The sequence below is a fragment of the Diorhabda sublineata genome, chromosome 8 (assembly GCF_026230105.1).
Source record: "Diorhabda sublineata isolate icDioSubl1.1 chromosome 8, icDioSubl1.1, whole genome shotgun sequence".
Taxonomy (NCBI): Eukaryota; Metazoa; Arthropoda; class Insecta; order Coleoptera; family Chrysomelidae; genus Diorhabda; species Diorhabda sublineata.
Genome location: NC_079481.1, coordinates 25,776,095 through 25,793,387, shown reverse-complemented (window position 1 = coordinate 25,793,387; position 17,293 = coordinate 25,776,095). Strand labels below are relative to the sequence as shown.

General features: G+C 30.6%; 1 protein-coding gene and 1 long non-coding RNA gene across 3 annotated transcripts; one reads left to right on the top strand and one right to left on the bottom strand.

Moving 5' to 3' along the window:
- Positions 1-346: 346 nt before the first annotated feature.
- LOC130448475 (uncharacterized) lies at positions 347-13,521 on the bottom strand. The gene is made up of 6 exons (XM_056785888.1): positions 13,423-13,521; positions 9,781-9,819; positions 9,550-9,680; positions 6,070-6,286; positions 2,190-2,325; positions 347-592 (listed from the first exon to the last, which is right to left on the bottom strand). Exons 1-6 carry the CDS (start codon positions 13,457-13,459, stop codon positions 424-426), a joined length of 729 nt encoding a protein of 242 aa, XP_056641866.1. The 5' UTR covers positions 13,460-13,521; the 3' UTR covers positions 347-423.
- On the top strand, positions 11,011-16,275 carry LOC130448476 (uncharacterized). 2 transcript variants are annotated; one of them, XR_008910338.1, is made up of 3 exons: positions 11,011-12,995; positions 15,796-15,955; positions 16,015-16,275. It is a non-coding gene; the product is annotated as an uncharacterized LOC130448476 (long non-coding RNA). The 2 variants fall into 2 exon arrangements; XR_008910339.1 differs by lacking the exon at positions 11,011-12,995 and adding an exon at positions 15,660-15,743.
- The last annotated feature ends 1,018 nt before the right edge of the window (positions 16,276-17,293 follow it).

Genomic DNA, 17,293 nt, shown 5'->3' with positions numbered 1-17,293 from the left:
TGTATTTCATTCAAATATTTTTGTGTTTTCCATATTTCTAACACTGTATCCTGATATTTTGTACAAGATAGAAAATAAAAACTATTGGTCAGTGAATTTTGGTTTTACTTATATTGAACGACGTGAAAATAATAGTTGATATGTTGAATTTGTTTCATTTTTTCCCACCCCAATTACACTCTTATTGTAATGAATTCTTCTATAGCTTGAAAAACGTGAGGATCTACTACTTTTCAAATTCATGTATTTGTACATGCATACTTTCTGGTAAATTTATAATAACACAACATAGTCTCTAATTATATAGTTTATTGATTGTAGGGATTCACGAACAATAACACAACAATAATTAATAAGTATTTATTTTGAATACTTAAAATCAATTAACATATTTATATAGTATTTTTGCTTTACTATACTGATTCAAGCATCAATTTTATTCGATAATCCTGCATAAGAAGTTTGATAGTCAGATTTACATGGTTGCGTCGTGGCTCCTAAGAAATCTGTCAGGAATTTGTCAACTCTGTCATTATTATCACAATGTTTTCTTAAAGTTCCTGGGAAACATTCCGTAGCTGGTACGTAACGACTGAAAACAAATTTGTTTATTAACAATTTTAATTTAAACTAATTTAAAACAACCAATATTAACACATCTATTACGATTTCACTTAACGTTTTTTTGATAGTCCCTAATAAACAGTACCGGTGCAAAATTTTTGCCCATCCCATAGTTAAACATCGTAAGTCCGGACTTCTAAAATGCGATTGTTCCACCATAAATGCATTCAAATGTTCGTATGATCCAAAATCCGGGACCAATCCTTTTCCAGCGGTTCCGGATTTACGATGTTGTACTGTATTAAATATCATGATATTATACTTCAACAAATGTCTCTCTCATATTGTCAAGCGAGGGTCGAAACGTTGTCTTACATACCAAAACTAATATTTTCCGTTATTTGTTTACTTTATACGAGCATTTTTATATTTTGTCTGTGGGTGCAACAAATTAGAAACTTGCACGTACCATCTGATTTGTTTATAATTCTTTAACTGTGAGCTTTGGCGATAGATAATGTTCAAAAGGGCTCGAGTAAGAACAAACTCTGTAGCTAAAACGTATTATATTGATCTATTGATCAGACGACTCACCAGCTCATGAATTTAGGAATCTGCCCGTAAGTACTTGGAAAGGAGACTGAGAAAAGCAGGTGGTAGTGAAAAAACCTCTTTTAAGACGTCAAAACAAAATTAAAGGGCTAAATGATATAAAAATTGGATTCATGAAGAGCTGGAGAGAGTTTTATGGAGTGATGTGTCACAGTTTGAGGTTTTTCGATTTTGGAGGAGAGTGATGTGCGCGTCTCGAAGGAAGAATGGATACTAGATCCATGTGTAATCCCAATTGTAAAACTCGTTGATGGTTTGGGGATTTACTAAAGGATGGGACACTGGAAACCTTGTAAGAATTGGAGACATTTTGAAGAAAGAAGGCTATAAAAAAATTGAAGGAAAATGTAGTAGTACCTTCTGTCCAGCGCCTGATTGAAAGAAAATACATTTTCTGGCATGACAACGGTCCCAAGCATTCCTCAAAGTTGTACAAAGAGTATTTGAGAATAATGGAGAGAAAAAATATACTTAAAGAATAATTTGTCCTTTGCAACTATGTAGATATAGGAATAGTTGTTTCTATATTTGAGGGTACATATTCTCTAAAGTGACCTTTTCAAGTGTGAAGACGAGATGTTATTTAGTTTCCTATCTAACATTAGTGGAGAATTTCAGTAAATTTGTGATAAGATATTTTATTGGTAAGACTGCAGCCCATCGAGAATGAAAGCTCAACTATAACTACTCCAAGTGAATCTGCTTCTTATTCGTATCCTACAATTACTTTCAAGCTTGAAAAATTGCCCGTTAAACTTGTTAAAAATTCTCTAACCATGAAGAAATAATGTTGTTACGTTCCCGAGGAAAACAACACATGGAAAATTGGAAAAAAGGAGATTATTTTGTTTAATTCTCCTGGGACAACCTCTTGTTAATCAATCATCACCGATCACTTATGTTTGTTTAAAATTTTTCACGATAATTGATAATTATTAGTATTCAATCTTATTCTTAACATATTTTTTGCTTGACAAAAACTCACTACACCAATAAAATATGACTGAACTTACTTGCAAAATTCTTCTTGAGAAATGGGAATGTTTTGATCATCATGTGTTTTGGCGGAGGTGGTTTTCAAGCATTCGATATATTCTAGAAGAATGCTGTAGCGTCCAAGAGTGCTAATACAGCTGGTTACTTTGTAATCTGAAATTAAAATATCGAAGATTACATACGTATCGGTTCTACATATATTTTTTGACTACATATTTACTCGAAAAACATCTTAAAATGATAAAATTAGATGTAGTTCAATTTAGGAGTAACTATTTGATTTTCATGAGAAACGAATAGTCAGGATTTAAACCATTTTGATACTTTCTTGGGGTCGTTTATGAGGGAAAATATTCATTTAATTAACTTATAATGAGAATAATGTTATTTTTATGAACAAAGTTGATGGATTACTTCATGAACCAAGCCAAATCCGTTTTGATGCTTATTGAAAAAAAATTCGCCAACTTGAGAACAAATGGTTGTAAATTTTGAGTACCCTGGTACATATACATATATTTTGGATTATCTGTTTGCTGGTAAATGAATTAAACAGAAGATATTTATAGTGAAAAGTCTAGTAGAATTTTTGAAATTATATTCTGCATTGAATGATACTTTCAAATTATGATGGAATAAATAAACGCCCTTATACGAAGTTTGACAACTCAATTCAGCATTGTTAAGACATCAAAAAGCTTAACATTTATATACATACCACCATTCACTTCTTTTGGATTTTGGAATTCTCGTTCAAGATTTCGTATGAACTCAGGGGTTATTTTGTTAATTTCTTCTGTTATCCTAACGTTTAAATCAACAATATTATCTAGTATATTAAAATATAGTATAGAAATAATCAGATATTTTCGTATCTGTTCTGCTAAACATAAGAAAAAAATCTTTGAAGATACTAGAATATTAGGCAAAAAGCTAAATAATCAATTGATATGAACCTGGTTGGCAGTTCTCATTTAGGTATTCAAAGATACTAAAAGACGTCGTTATAATATTTATGGGCGTATTAAATTTAAGTATGGTTTATTTGTCCGAGACTCGAAGATTTAACGTTTTAACGGTTAACAAACAAAACTGTAGATAAGGGAACAGAGACACCCTTCACTGGATGTGTGAGGATGACACTCAATATCCTGAATAAGTGATTGTTTGGGCTGGTATCATTAACAATCAAATTATTGAGAGCACAGTTAATGGTGAGGTTTATCTAGATTTTCAAAGACTTTTTCCTGATGTCAATCATCCAAAGCAATCTATATTGGTGGATTGGAAAACTAGTACTCCGATTTTACTCCTCTCGATTACTTCTTATGTGGTTGTTCAAAATCTAAAATATATTTCAATGGATAATGTAAGAAATTAACAAAATAACCCCTGCGGTCTTACAAAATGTATGAGAATTCCAAAAATCGCCTCGCCAAGAAGTGAATGGTGGTCATTTTGAACATTTAGTTTAATTGTAAAGTACATTGAAAAACACATTCTAAATATTATGCGACATGATTATCGTCATTCTACGTAAAGTTTTGTGATAGAGATCTTATTAAAATTTTATATATTATAAATTGATTTTCTCAGTTAGGATTGTACCCAATTTAAAAAACTGTATATTGCTCAATAGAGGACTAAAATCCCTTCCAACAAGGTGACGAACAACCCCCTCTCTTATTTAAAATTTTCGAGTTAGTTCTCATAATCCAGAGGGGGTGCTAGAGGGAGATGATATTTTCATATTGTAATTTGTCAATTAAAGAATAAAAATTTCAGGTTTTTCTCACATATGAACCGCATTGTATGATTTGGGATATCTACAATTATTTTCTACTCTCTAAATAAAATTCGACATTTTCTATATAAGTGAACGGATATGAGAAAAAATTCAAATTAACCAATATTCTATATGAAATCGTCACGAATCACTTTAGACGTATTTGCTTAAAGAGCCAAAACCAAAATATTTGCAATAAGCGTTCGAAATTTGATAGTTATCTTCAAAATACAATGTAATAATGTGTGACAATTATTCTCAAAAGATGTATTTTTTTCATTAGTTCAAAATTTGTAAACATTTGGAATTTTCAATACATCTTTGTTATAAATTTTTCAAAATTTCAATATTTGTTTAATCATAATTTTCTACATGTATACTAAACAAGTTTTCCATCAAATGAAAAAATGGGGATGGAAATGACGTAATATGCTAAAGATCCCTATCACGATTAACGAAAAATCTGTGCCCAAAAATATGTTAAAATCGATAATTTGAGAAGTATTATCATTTTATCATCCAAACTTCACTATGTTATTATAATTTGTTCAGTAGTACATACTATAAATTCACACCTACTGCTATAAAGTTTGACACCATTATATGTCAGCCAGAAAGTTGGGTTGCACTTTTCACACTCTGAACTTATTTCTAATCCTGTTTCAATCAGTAAAGTATAAATAAAGTATAAGTAATTTATCAGCTTATACTTTGACAGATAATGATTGTATGTCGAAAGTTCAAAGTTATACTGATTGATTCAAGATTCTAAGCGACCAAGATGTATCAGATCTTAATAAGGACTTTCGCTTGCAAAAGCATTTCAAATGTTCATAGCATTCAAATCAATTGGATTGATGGTGCTATACACATACAATTGTGAAAAAACCTCGATATTTTGTAAATTCTATAATATTTTGAATGCAATAAATTTGATAAGATATGATAGTTTCTGTGGTTTATATTTCAAATACGTCAAACTTAGGAATATTTTATACAGAATATCAGTGAGTAGAAATAAGTTTTCATATTTTTCAACCATTAGTTAACAACTGCAACTAAGGTTACATGACAATTCAGGATTTTCTGAGAATAAACAATTTTCAGTTCTTAGCCAATATTTGAATGTAAAAAGGGTAAACGTCGAAAATGAACAGTTGTTTTGGGTAAATTTTGTTTATCTGGTTACCTGCTTGATTTCATTGTGGTAAAGGAAGAGTTATTTTCTTTCTAATAGAGCTACTATTTTCATATTCATGAATCCCTTTTCTATTATGGTCAAATTTTCAACTAAAGTTGCTGCATTTTTTCAGAAAAAATTGAAAACCTTCCGTATTTTGCTATATCTTTTCATTCAAACTCAATTCACATTCTTGATATAATTAGACTATCAATATTCGGGAATAGACATTCTAAAACGAATCTTTGGAATTAGGTCCAAAAAAAAGGGAGGCCTTATTTTCTGAATTGTAAATGATTGTATAGGTATTGCATAGGCGGTTAGATTCTAGCATAGACCTTTTGCAATTCCAGAGGAAATGTGCTCAGAATATATTCCAGAATTATGGTCATGAACCACACCTGGCTTATACACGAAGAGATGAACTTGATTTGGTGCGGTTAGATCATTTAATTGTGAAAATCGACTCCAAATATGAAGTTTAACCTAATAATTCACTTATGGAAGGAATATGATCTTTCAATCCAACCCAAATGGTTTTTTTTGGGTACCACCAATCATAATTTGATGATGTTTGGAAAGAAAATTTATGAAATATATCTTGGATTGTAATTCATTCTGTACATTAATAATTTTATATTAACTGTTTTGAGTAAAACTTTAGTTCCTTGGGCAATAATTATTCATTAATTCAAGAACATTTTGAAGCAAAATGATGTGATAATCATTTTAGAAAATAGTTTCGAGTATTAATTGGTTAAATATGTTCTATAATTCAGATGAAATAACAAACTTTCAAATCTTTCCTCATATTTATTCTTGAAACAACTCATACTGTAAAATTTAGACTTCTCGTTTGGATTGAAATTTGAATACTCATTCAATAGAACAGAAATATTCCTATTCTTGTAATATTTTGATCTAATCTTACCTGAGAATAGAGGTTTGTCATCATATAAGAAATGAACCATGGATTTAGATAGATTCAAAATGAAATCTGGGAAGTATTGTTGGTTACTAGCTAAGCAATTCTTCACTTTCTTGATGGAATCTCTACTACATTCTTCAATTTTATCCAGGAAATCTTGTTTTGAAACAGTGAAAATGGGAGATTTTTGTACACATCTCTTCATAGTATCGAATGTTTCCTAGAAAAATTTGCCATTAAAGTAACTGAGAAAGTAACTGAAAACGTAACATAAAGTATATTATATATCAAAATGTTATACTTCATCTAGTTTTTATATAAAATAATAGGTAATTGATTTTTTACGTATGAAATATGACCAAACAAACGATTTTGATCGTTTTTAGACAGATTTTATTGGTTCCTGCTGAATCACGACAATGCTTTGAAGAAAATGCTCTATTTTCCTTGTTTCTTATGTACAAATGATTTTAACAGAAATGAAAACCAACTAGTCAATGAGGAGAATTTATGAGGGATTCGAATTGTCTTGTCAAAAAACAATGGAAGATATCATTACTCTCCACTAACAATTTCAACGCTGATATCGGAAGAGTAAGGAGTTCAGAAAAGAAACCACTTAGCGACATAGCTACAATTGAGGACTTCTGAGGACTTCTGCATTTATTGTAGTTGAAAATATTAGTGATATTATTACCTTAAAATGTTATGGAACAGAGCGTACACAGAGAGTACATAGCTACAAGCTGCACATAAATACTTTATTGATACAATAAACCACGTAGATGATATGGAAATACATAAGTACTTTCGGTTTTTATAAGTGGAAACGCCTTAATCTGAAAATATCGTAATTCTTTAAGAGTAGTCTTTGATTTTATGAAGAGTTCCTAAAATAATATGACTGTATTTCAATCATTCTTTATGTTCATTGTAGACTCCTTAACGAAAGATCATCGTTTCATTAGACATATTGTTATATACGATTAAACAATATTAACTTGAAAAACACTAAGATTGAAAATCAGTGTTTAGATGAAGTGCACTTACAAGAGCCCATCGCAAATAGAAGTTGATTCTGGCCGGAACGATTTTATGTGGGTTTGATGGAATTATGAAAATTTAGAGTACTACGAAATCATTCCAGAAGATCGAGCTATCAATACCGAGGCATATAACGGACAGGTGAAGCGATTGTATTAGGTTTTATGGGAACAATACCAATGTTTCAATAACAGAAAAAGGGTTTTTGTTTTTTTTGCAATAAAACAATACTAAACCACATACTGAGAAAGGTAGACAAAATAAAATCGAAGAACTTCAGATCCATAGTTTACAATGAGCTATACTACAAATATTAAGGCTTTTTTTGTATGATTATTCAATGAACAAAGTGAACATTAGAAATAATATAAAATATACCATACTGTTCTACATCCAACCTCTCACAAATTGCATTTTGTTGATAGATAATATCGTCGAACATCTCGCTAACCGAGACTTTATATACCGCGATTCGTTGATTGAACATACCGTTTCACATCAATATCTCACGAACTGCGTTTTGTTGATAAAAAATATCGTTCAACATGTCGTCTACCGCAATTCGTTGATAGATACCGTTCAGAATCTCATATATCGCGTCTAGTTATTAGAACATACCGTTCTATATCTTACTGCATTTCGTTGATAGAAAATACCGTTAAACATCTGGAATACCGCGACTTGTGACTTGTTGATGAAATATTCCGTTCAGCATCTCATATATTGTGAGTAGTTAATAGAACTTAACGTTCTACATCTTACATACTGCATTTCGTTGATAGAAAATACCGTTAAACACCTGGCAGACCGCGACTTGTGACTTGTTTATGGAAAATACCGTTCAGTATCTCATATATTGTGACTAGTTAATAGAACTTAACGCTCTACATCGTACATACTGCATTTCGTTAATAGATAATACCGTTGAACATCTGGCATATCAAAATTGTGAAAATACCGTTCAATATCTCATATACCATGATTAGTTAATAGAACCTATATATCACAATACGAATTAATAGCCGGAATAGGAATCAAATTCATTTTTATGGAAGTTATTGTTATTTATGATCAATAAATTGACTTTGAATTTGTTTAATGTATAATTAAATATTCTTTCCTTATTTTAGAGAGTATCTAGGTGAAGTAGGATTATACATCAAATAATTTGACTCATTATTCAATGAAATAATCAGTTATTTTATACAATAACTCAATACATAAACATAGATATGAACATAATTTTGATACTGGTATAAAATTTGCTATAAAAATTCTACGTGACTTTCTACCAGCGTAAAGTGGCAAAACCGCTGTAACTTTTTATCGTTTACTTAAATTTATTTTGGAACTATAGTGAATATTTGCGTATTTTTATTAGCGAAAGGATTTTTTGGGGGTTAATTAACGTTTCATCTTTGAATTTAGATTTTTCTCAATAATTAACCTCATATGATGTTAATAAGTATTAGAAAATATGGTTAGATTAAATTCATGTAAACAAATACATCAATTTATGAGGGTTGTGGAACAAATACAAACATATACTTGTAAGTTAATAGTAGAACAAACAGCAGGATATTTCTATATTCTCCTCACTGGTTCTTCTATCCTAAATGGACACATAATTATCAATATTTAATACGACTAGATTGGGTTATTGTTCATCAATTGATGCTTAAAACCTTTTAGGTGGAATATTTTTGCTTTCTACTTGAAATAATTTACTTATTGATCGAAATCGTTCACAAAACAATTTAAATGTTAACTAAAAGATTTGAATTAGAAAAATTTGTGAATGGAAATAATGTCTCGTATATTTTAAGCCCAAAAACTCATGAAATGCTTCACAAATTCATTATGTAAGAAGCAATATGAAAGTAGTTACTATAACTGTAATTTCAAGTCTATCGTCCTTCATATCTCATACAACTCGTAGGTAATAGCTCGACTTTTTCGAAATATACTTTGAATTCCAGTGCTTCCAACTCGTTAAATAGTTATTTGAAATTATGATGAGATTATTCAGTGAATAAACGATTGAAATGACTAGCAAATGACGGGTGTGCTGCTTTAAGGTACCTGGGAATTTTGATAATTGAATGCGAAAACAAAATATCATACATTTCTGAGGTAGTCCAATAATTCAGTGGTCTTGGTGCAATCATACGATATGAGGCTGAAACTTAATCTGTTGTAAAGAAAGATTATGAACCATATACTCATAATATGAAATGATAATAATGTTTCTGATGCATACAACTCGAACACTCCTTAGTATTTTCTGTATTTAATTATGCAACCTAATGGTCGAACGGACAGATTCTGTTGGAATAAAATATTGAGAATACAATGGAGTTATTTTGTAGTTAATTTGCTGCTCCAACATTTTTCCATTACCATTAGTTCAATTCATCTATATGAATAATCAATTCTCACCTTCAAGTCTTGTTCGTCAGTGTAAGATAAAGTTTTATGCTTATTGCAATTATTTATTATGTTACGTTCTGTTTGTTGTAAAAACGAGGTGGACATCGAGTTTAATGCTTGTCTGGTAGTTCGTCTTAGTACTGGAAAAATAAAAGAATTTATTATTTGATTTGAACAGTCGAATATATAAGAATTAATATATATTAATTTGATATGATATTAGAATAAAATGATACGTACCTCCCCTTTTTTCTTGAACATCTTCAGCATTTGTGAGACCTGAAATATGGAAAAATATAGAACTCAAATATTTTTTAGATTTTCAGATATTTCTTCTATTCTGACATCACAAGATAATAGAAACATAAACATACATTCATGCTCAAGAAGAGCATCAACTAACTTTCCTAATTCTCATTCAATTTCTCGAGAAAATCTTTCTTTCTTCCATTTTCTCTAGCCATCCAGATATTAAGAATAAACATCAGTGAGCTAGTCCTACAACGAACGAATGCAGTTCCAATAAATACGAGAGAAATTCTCTATATATATGTACAGGGTGTTTCTGAATACATGCAACAAAATTTAGGTGATTGCTTGAATGAAATTAAAATGGGGTTTTGCTGTAATAAAATTTTCTTAGCCCACCCCTTTCTGAGATATCACATTTAAAAGGTGGTGACTAAAATTGAGATTTTATTTTTTTCTAAAATTTCAGTAATGCTAGGAATTTTTTCAATATTCCTGGTATATTATACGGAGTTGAAATTAGCAGACCTTACTTTATTTCGTATCAAAACTTTTCTCAGGATAAAGTTTTATTAAATAAAATCATAAACAAAATCCTTATTTCATTTGATGCAGAGAAAAAAATTAACTCCATCATCTATAATTTTTCAAATAAATTCAGTAGAAAACAGTGAATATGTAAAATACAGAAAATTCTAATTAATACAGGAAATAACCATCTCTAGACAAAATATAAGAACGTAGCCTACGTGTCATGGATTTCCACACCCGGTTTGTCTGATATTGAGTGCGATGTCTTCAAGTAGTTCAGGGAGAGTTCGAGAAATTTCATTGGAAATTTGGCTCAATAAAGTTTGAAAAAGGTGCCCTATAATCTTATAGGGATTCTCGTCTGCATTTGCATGATTATCGTGATAATGTATGATATTGAGGGAAATATCTAGTTAAAAGAGCTTGAACCCGTTGGATGTGGTAAGAATATGGTTGCTGTTCTTCAAAATTCGCCACAGAAATGAATGGCTGATATTTAAGATGTTGCCAATTTTTCTAGTGCTTGTTTACATTTCATTTTAAATAGCTTATTCTACCATTACATTTCTAACTATCCGGGAATGACCAGTGATGGTTAAAATTAAATTTTTTTTAACAGTTTCGTATTACATTTTTAATTTTTACTGTTTACTACTCAATTTATAATTTTTCACTTTATAATATAATTTAGTTACTAGAAAATCTATTGAGATAACTAGTAAATGGATCAGAATCTAAAAATATGCTCAGAAAAAATACTTTCAGTTCCTCTGACACAAAATACCACGTGGCAATTGTAGAAACTCATCACGCCTTAATTTTAATAAAAATAAAATAAAATAACTGAAGACTATAAGATGAATGTAGTTGATTGAATTACAAATTGAGTATGGGGAATTAACTAGAACTCTTATTACTAATAACAGATTTGCAAACAAATTAATGGAAAAACATGTTCTTAAATATTATTCATTTGTGTATTTCAATGAAATCAATATGTCTCGGAGAATGATTAGAAAGGCTAAGGATCATGTTATTATCGCTTATCTTCGATATAATTGAACCATATATTAGACATAAACTGTCCGAGAGAAAATTGATGAGTATACAACCATTTAAATTATAAAAATACTGCTTTTTATTCATTAATACTTAGAACACAATATTGATTCAAATAAATAGTTTTCTATCGTTTTCTATCTACAATCAAATCATAGGATTTTCCAGGTTTTCCCTTACTAAATATTTCACAAATATACATAACATCACACATAACATAATTTTAATGTTCTCTGTACATACAAGGTAGACCAGAAATATGTATGTGAATTTTTAAAGCTGATACAATAAGAAAGGTAATGAATGTACATATTTCTAAGAAAGTGAAGAAAAAGGGAAAATATTTATGTTGTTTGAGTTGTTTAAGTTAGAACAGAAGTTAATCGATATTATCTAGGAATCTAGGAATAATAGGTAACTAGAGGTTACTTTACTAAGAAGCTAGAAAATACTTATTCTTCAAACTTGATAGTGGTGAAAGTCTCGAACCATTGAAAAACATTTAGTACAATTCAGATATTACGCAAAATTTCAAGTAGATGTGAGGAAACATTAAATAGACCGCTATATTTAATGAGGTGGATAAAAACCAACTTTATAAAGGCTAATATTGCTGTTTACAACTCAGTGTACTCACCAGTTCTGACTTTTAACTACAATACTGACAAAAGTGCTTGTATGCAAAGTACACGGAATGGAAATAAAGAAATCAGAAGTCCTATTAGTAATATGAATTGACAAAATACGAGATAAACATATATGGATGAAATACTAGAAAGAATCATTACTACAAAATTGAAATGCTACGACCACCTAAGACGGATAAAGAATGAGAAGATAATTTGAGAGTCAAGATGATATGCGAAAAAGCTCAGAGAAAAACCTCCAACAATATGGAATGTCTCTATAGAAAAAACATCGCGCAGAAAAGGGGTTGAAGAAAACGAAAGTGGTGACCATTTCATTTTCTAACAATAACTGATATAAAAACATATTTTTCTAACGTAAGAAATGTGCTCTCGTAACAATTTATACCTATTACTGTTTTGCTTTATTTAAACTCAAAGGTATACATCAATAATATTTCCGTAATCCATCAAATTCATAATAAAAATTAATAGTGAACGGGCACAGATCAATAAGTGAGCTTTCTAATTTGAAATGCGATTCTGCTCATATCAACAATCTTTTGTTTCTTCCTCAGAAATTTGGTCTAGATGTGTAATTTAGTGAATGTTTAACAACAATTGTTTGTAGACAACCTCATATCTTAAGACAAAAACGGAAGTTAGTTTTGTATGAAAATTCTACACTAATAATTTCAAAGGTGAAAAAGTGCACCAAGGATCACGGAAAATGTAGAATGTTCAATTATAGTTTCGATCCAAAATCAACTGTAGACATCACACATAGCTCAGTATTCTGATAATCATTTGAGTATGAATAGTTTTTCTAGAGCTGGGTGCCCTGTTTGCTCATAGTTGACGACAAACGCTAACGTATGACAAATTCGCTGAATTTTTTGGAGTTGTTCAATTAGAATATGGACATTTTTGAGCCATTTCGTGAACCTAGATTGGCCACAACACACTTGAGATCAAATAGTAAAAAGGACAGTAAGTTTCTCGGGGTGTCTCCATAATAATACGAGCTAAGGAGGGTTTATCAGCCAATAATATAGTGGCAAGCATTATTTATATTTATTTATTGTTTATTGAATCGACTTAATGCGACAACACAAAAGTATATGGTGAGAATACATTAATTAACTCACTATGTTTCCTTGATTTAGCACTCGAAATACGACAAATTATGAATGAGTGAATGAACGAATGAAATTTCTCGAAAGGGATGGAAAAATTGTTATAGGAAAAGTTATACAAAAAAACTGCTCCTGTTTATATTGTTGAACTTGTTTATTGCGTTAATCGTGATATAACGCATTCATACTCTCTCCAATAACATTTTTTCCACAAAAAAACAGAAGCAATTTAATTCTACGAAAAAATCTTGCAATGTTTTATCACAATTTTGTAAACTTACTTATAACTAAGAAAATTGTTACCACAGTCCACTTCATTTTCAATATTAATACTCAACTTGTTTAAAGAAGAATAATGTAGATAATTGGTTATTGTGCTCTTATATACGAGTTCAATTGTATAAATATTTTGAAAACCATATCGATAGCAGATATATGATACGAGGGAGGCAGCAATTGTATTGAACAATTTCACATTTCAACTTCAGCATTATGAGAACGCTATCCATGTATGTCGTAAATACGTGGGGTTACTGAAAAGCTTGTAAATAATTGAATCTTAACGATCTTTCTTTTTTATTGTGATGTTAAGGGAAAACCTACTCACAATAAGCTAGTGGTTACGATAGGTGACTCAAAACAGATGCTAAAATCTACATCTCTTTTTTGAACAATTCACTAAAGATGATAGATTGGGTTTATGAAATTTCGAGTACCCTCTACCAATATATTATTTATTACTACTCTGATTCTTTTTTTCTCGCATCTTCAATATAAGTTGGCATCAAATTTCAGATAACCCTTCAGAAAGTGATATAACGGCAATGAGTGTGGCGATATTAGTGATCATCAAATAGTTCCACGTAATTGGATACACTGGAAGCACCGTCCTGTTGAAAACATAGTGTTGCAGTAATGTTCGGTTGTGAGGTTTCCCTCAGAAATATATGTTATTGATGATTTCCATGAAATTACTTTCTGAGAACGCTACTTTTGAGCAGAGTATTAATTTTTGTAAATATAAAAGATATATTATGTCTATTTCCAAATGTCATATTCGTGCGACCTATGGCGTCTCCTCCACTTGTTGTTGAGTACGCTCATTGTGTAGCTACTCTATCAATCCCTCAGAAGGTTCACGATATAGTATGAATAATACTCTGGTTATCCGTAGTCATTGTCACTTCTGAGGAATCTGGACAGAGGTTTTTCGTATAACAAAATCTGCTGAGCCTAGCGTCTTCAGCTGTCCATTAAGATGGCAATCCACCTACAAAACTTCTGTTAATATTCTTCGATTTATAACTATTAAATATATTTTCTCTGATTATAGGTTCCTAGGAGTATCGTTGCTTATCTCGACCTCTGCAGATTATTAAAAATGATTTTTCTATCTTTCCTTTTCTGCTTGTTCTCTTTATTGTCTTGTAGCCGATTGTACGAAACGGAATCGGTTCCTTCTTCAGTAATTTTCTCAGCTATTTCATTTCTCTCCAGTCCCCTGGAACCTATTGGAAGGTAACTTCATTTGTTTGCTGAGACTTTTTAAGGAATTAAGGAATATCAAACCAAATTGAATTTATGACATTGGAGCTCACAGCACGAATAGCTACTTTGCTATCCTGTTAACGATAATTCCTTCTCAAGTTGAGCTGGACATATTTTTCAATTGCAAATGTATCTAGTTGATAAAGGCTTAGTATATTACTTACACTTTCAGAGATTTGTCTGATGTATTGGAGTCATATGTTTATGTTCGGTGAACTTTCTAAAGTAATATTTTGATCTTATTCACTTCTACAGTTTTGCGATAAAATTAAACTAAAACTAAACTTTTTCTGTATTTCATTCTGACGTTTCTCAGAAATATATGAAGAGGAAAATTTATATTCATTATAAAACAACCGTTGGGCTAGTTTTTGTAACTTCGATCCGATTTAGGATCTCTTGAATACAGTCCTTCGAAGTTTTTGCACACCATCAGACTTTATTGGACCTCTTCATATCTATTTCTAATTTACCATATAGGGCCTGCTCCAGAAATGTACCTTCTGCTTTTCTTTAATGGGTTGCTTGTACAAACTGATGGGCTTGGGGTGGAAATATTAATTATTCCAATTTATCATTTGATTAAAAAGAGTTTATTTTCGTTACTTCTCTTTTTCACGATCTCGCAACCACTCACGGTTATTTTTCAGAGTTGATATTTTTCTATTTTGTCAGATAATATTATGATAAACGCCAATAATTAAATAATTTCTATGAAAATTTTTTTTAATTAGAATTAAAATAGACCTGAAATAAAGATAGTGTACTCTAGAAAGTATATTGCTACTTTCACTCTATTTGAAATTCAATGTGTGCCGATAAACTTTGACATACATAAGTCTTTGAGACTGATAAATAACACAAACAAAATATTATTTGTGTATCAAATTAAATAAAATTTTGAATATTGGAGTGCTATGCATATTATATTACTAAGAATTTCCTCCTATAAATAGATTAAATCATGCGAAAAAAACACAATTTAGGAAAAACCAAATAAGTATTCAATATAATGCAAGGAATCTAATATCGCATATTATTATTCAAATACGAAGTAAGTCGGTAAGTTATTTCATTCTGTCGGAAATACATTTTATTTCTTACAGATCCCAATGTGATATCATGTTAATACTTTCTTGTGGTGGCTCATTATCGAAACTTCACCGAAAATTTGATTGGGTATAAATACATTACAATTTGAAGAATATTGATTGAACATGTTCACAAGAGATTAAAGTTCAAAATAAATCAATAAATAATCTGACGGTATGTGATTCACTCGTTGTTATTAAAAAAAAAAGTAAATGACAGAATAATTATTTCAGGGTGGTGGTATATTTGGATTCATTGGAAAAATTTCGATAGAACAAGGAAAGTAAACAAAAATCCAAAATCAAAATATTTTGATAAAGATAGAAATAGGTCGAAAGGTCAAGCGGCATTTATATAAGATGGATATTTCTAGAGCAGCATCCTATTCCTAGCAATCATTGAAAATAATTTGATTCCATTTCATCCATTACCTTTTTTTAGTATTAGAATCTTAACAAAACCATACCAACAAAATGATTATATATATAAATAACATAAATTACAGATGATATTCAAAATCTGTTGAGTGCATTTTATATAGATAAAAAAAACAGCAAGTGTGTCCTCTCGCCTTCCCTCGCCTTGTTTCTCTGTCGCTCCTCTCATGTCAGTTCTTTAGGCGTAAGTATCAAAATAAAGTAAATGACGCGTGGGAACAGGAAAGTAGAGAATTAAATTTTGAATAAAGAGAGTGTGGATTGTTAGCACTCTTGCCGTCTTCGCACATCACGATCCGTGTCGGGAGCTTCTAGAAGGTGCCTTACACGGGAGTACAGATCGGAATCTGTGAAAAATTACTGAGTAATAAGTATTCACGCAAATCTATTATAAATTCAGAGACTCATCAAATTTCCATTAATTAATCTGCCATTTTAAGATACAAACTACTAATTTTATTATTGGAAAATTGTCCAAACTGGATGATACTGGAAGAGGTTGATATTATCAATATTGTCACAATACATTATCACACCTCCAACATTTTTCTTTGTTGTAAAATATTGTATATGCCAATTGGTTATTTCGAGATTTCTTTAGTAATAACTGCAATAACAGTCACTTCTATTCTTTTTGATTTCACCGTTTAGCTTGTAACAATCCTGAATAGTATAAATATAGTCCGGTCAAATTACATCAAAAAATAAGAGTGAAGCTACATAAACTCTCACCAAGCTGACAATCAATAAAATTGTTAAAAATATAATTGAGAATAAAATTTGAAGGTTGCCCACCATTTCCGTGGAAACTATTTCATTCATTGGAGTCATTACCAACGGCATTTACTTTTATTACTATGTACGGGGCTCCTAAAAAAACTACCTGCTTAGAAAAGTATCGATATGCCTGTTTTGTTCAAAATACTAAAAGCAAACAACAAGTTTCATTCGCTTGTCTTCATCCAACCTCAGCTACTGCTCATCAACATCTTTTTCGGGTATATTCCCAAGATCAAGTGTGGCTAGGATGCAGTGCTAAATGTGGTTGAAGAAAAGTCGGACTCTCATGTACACC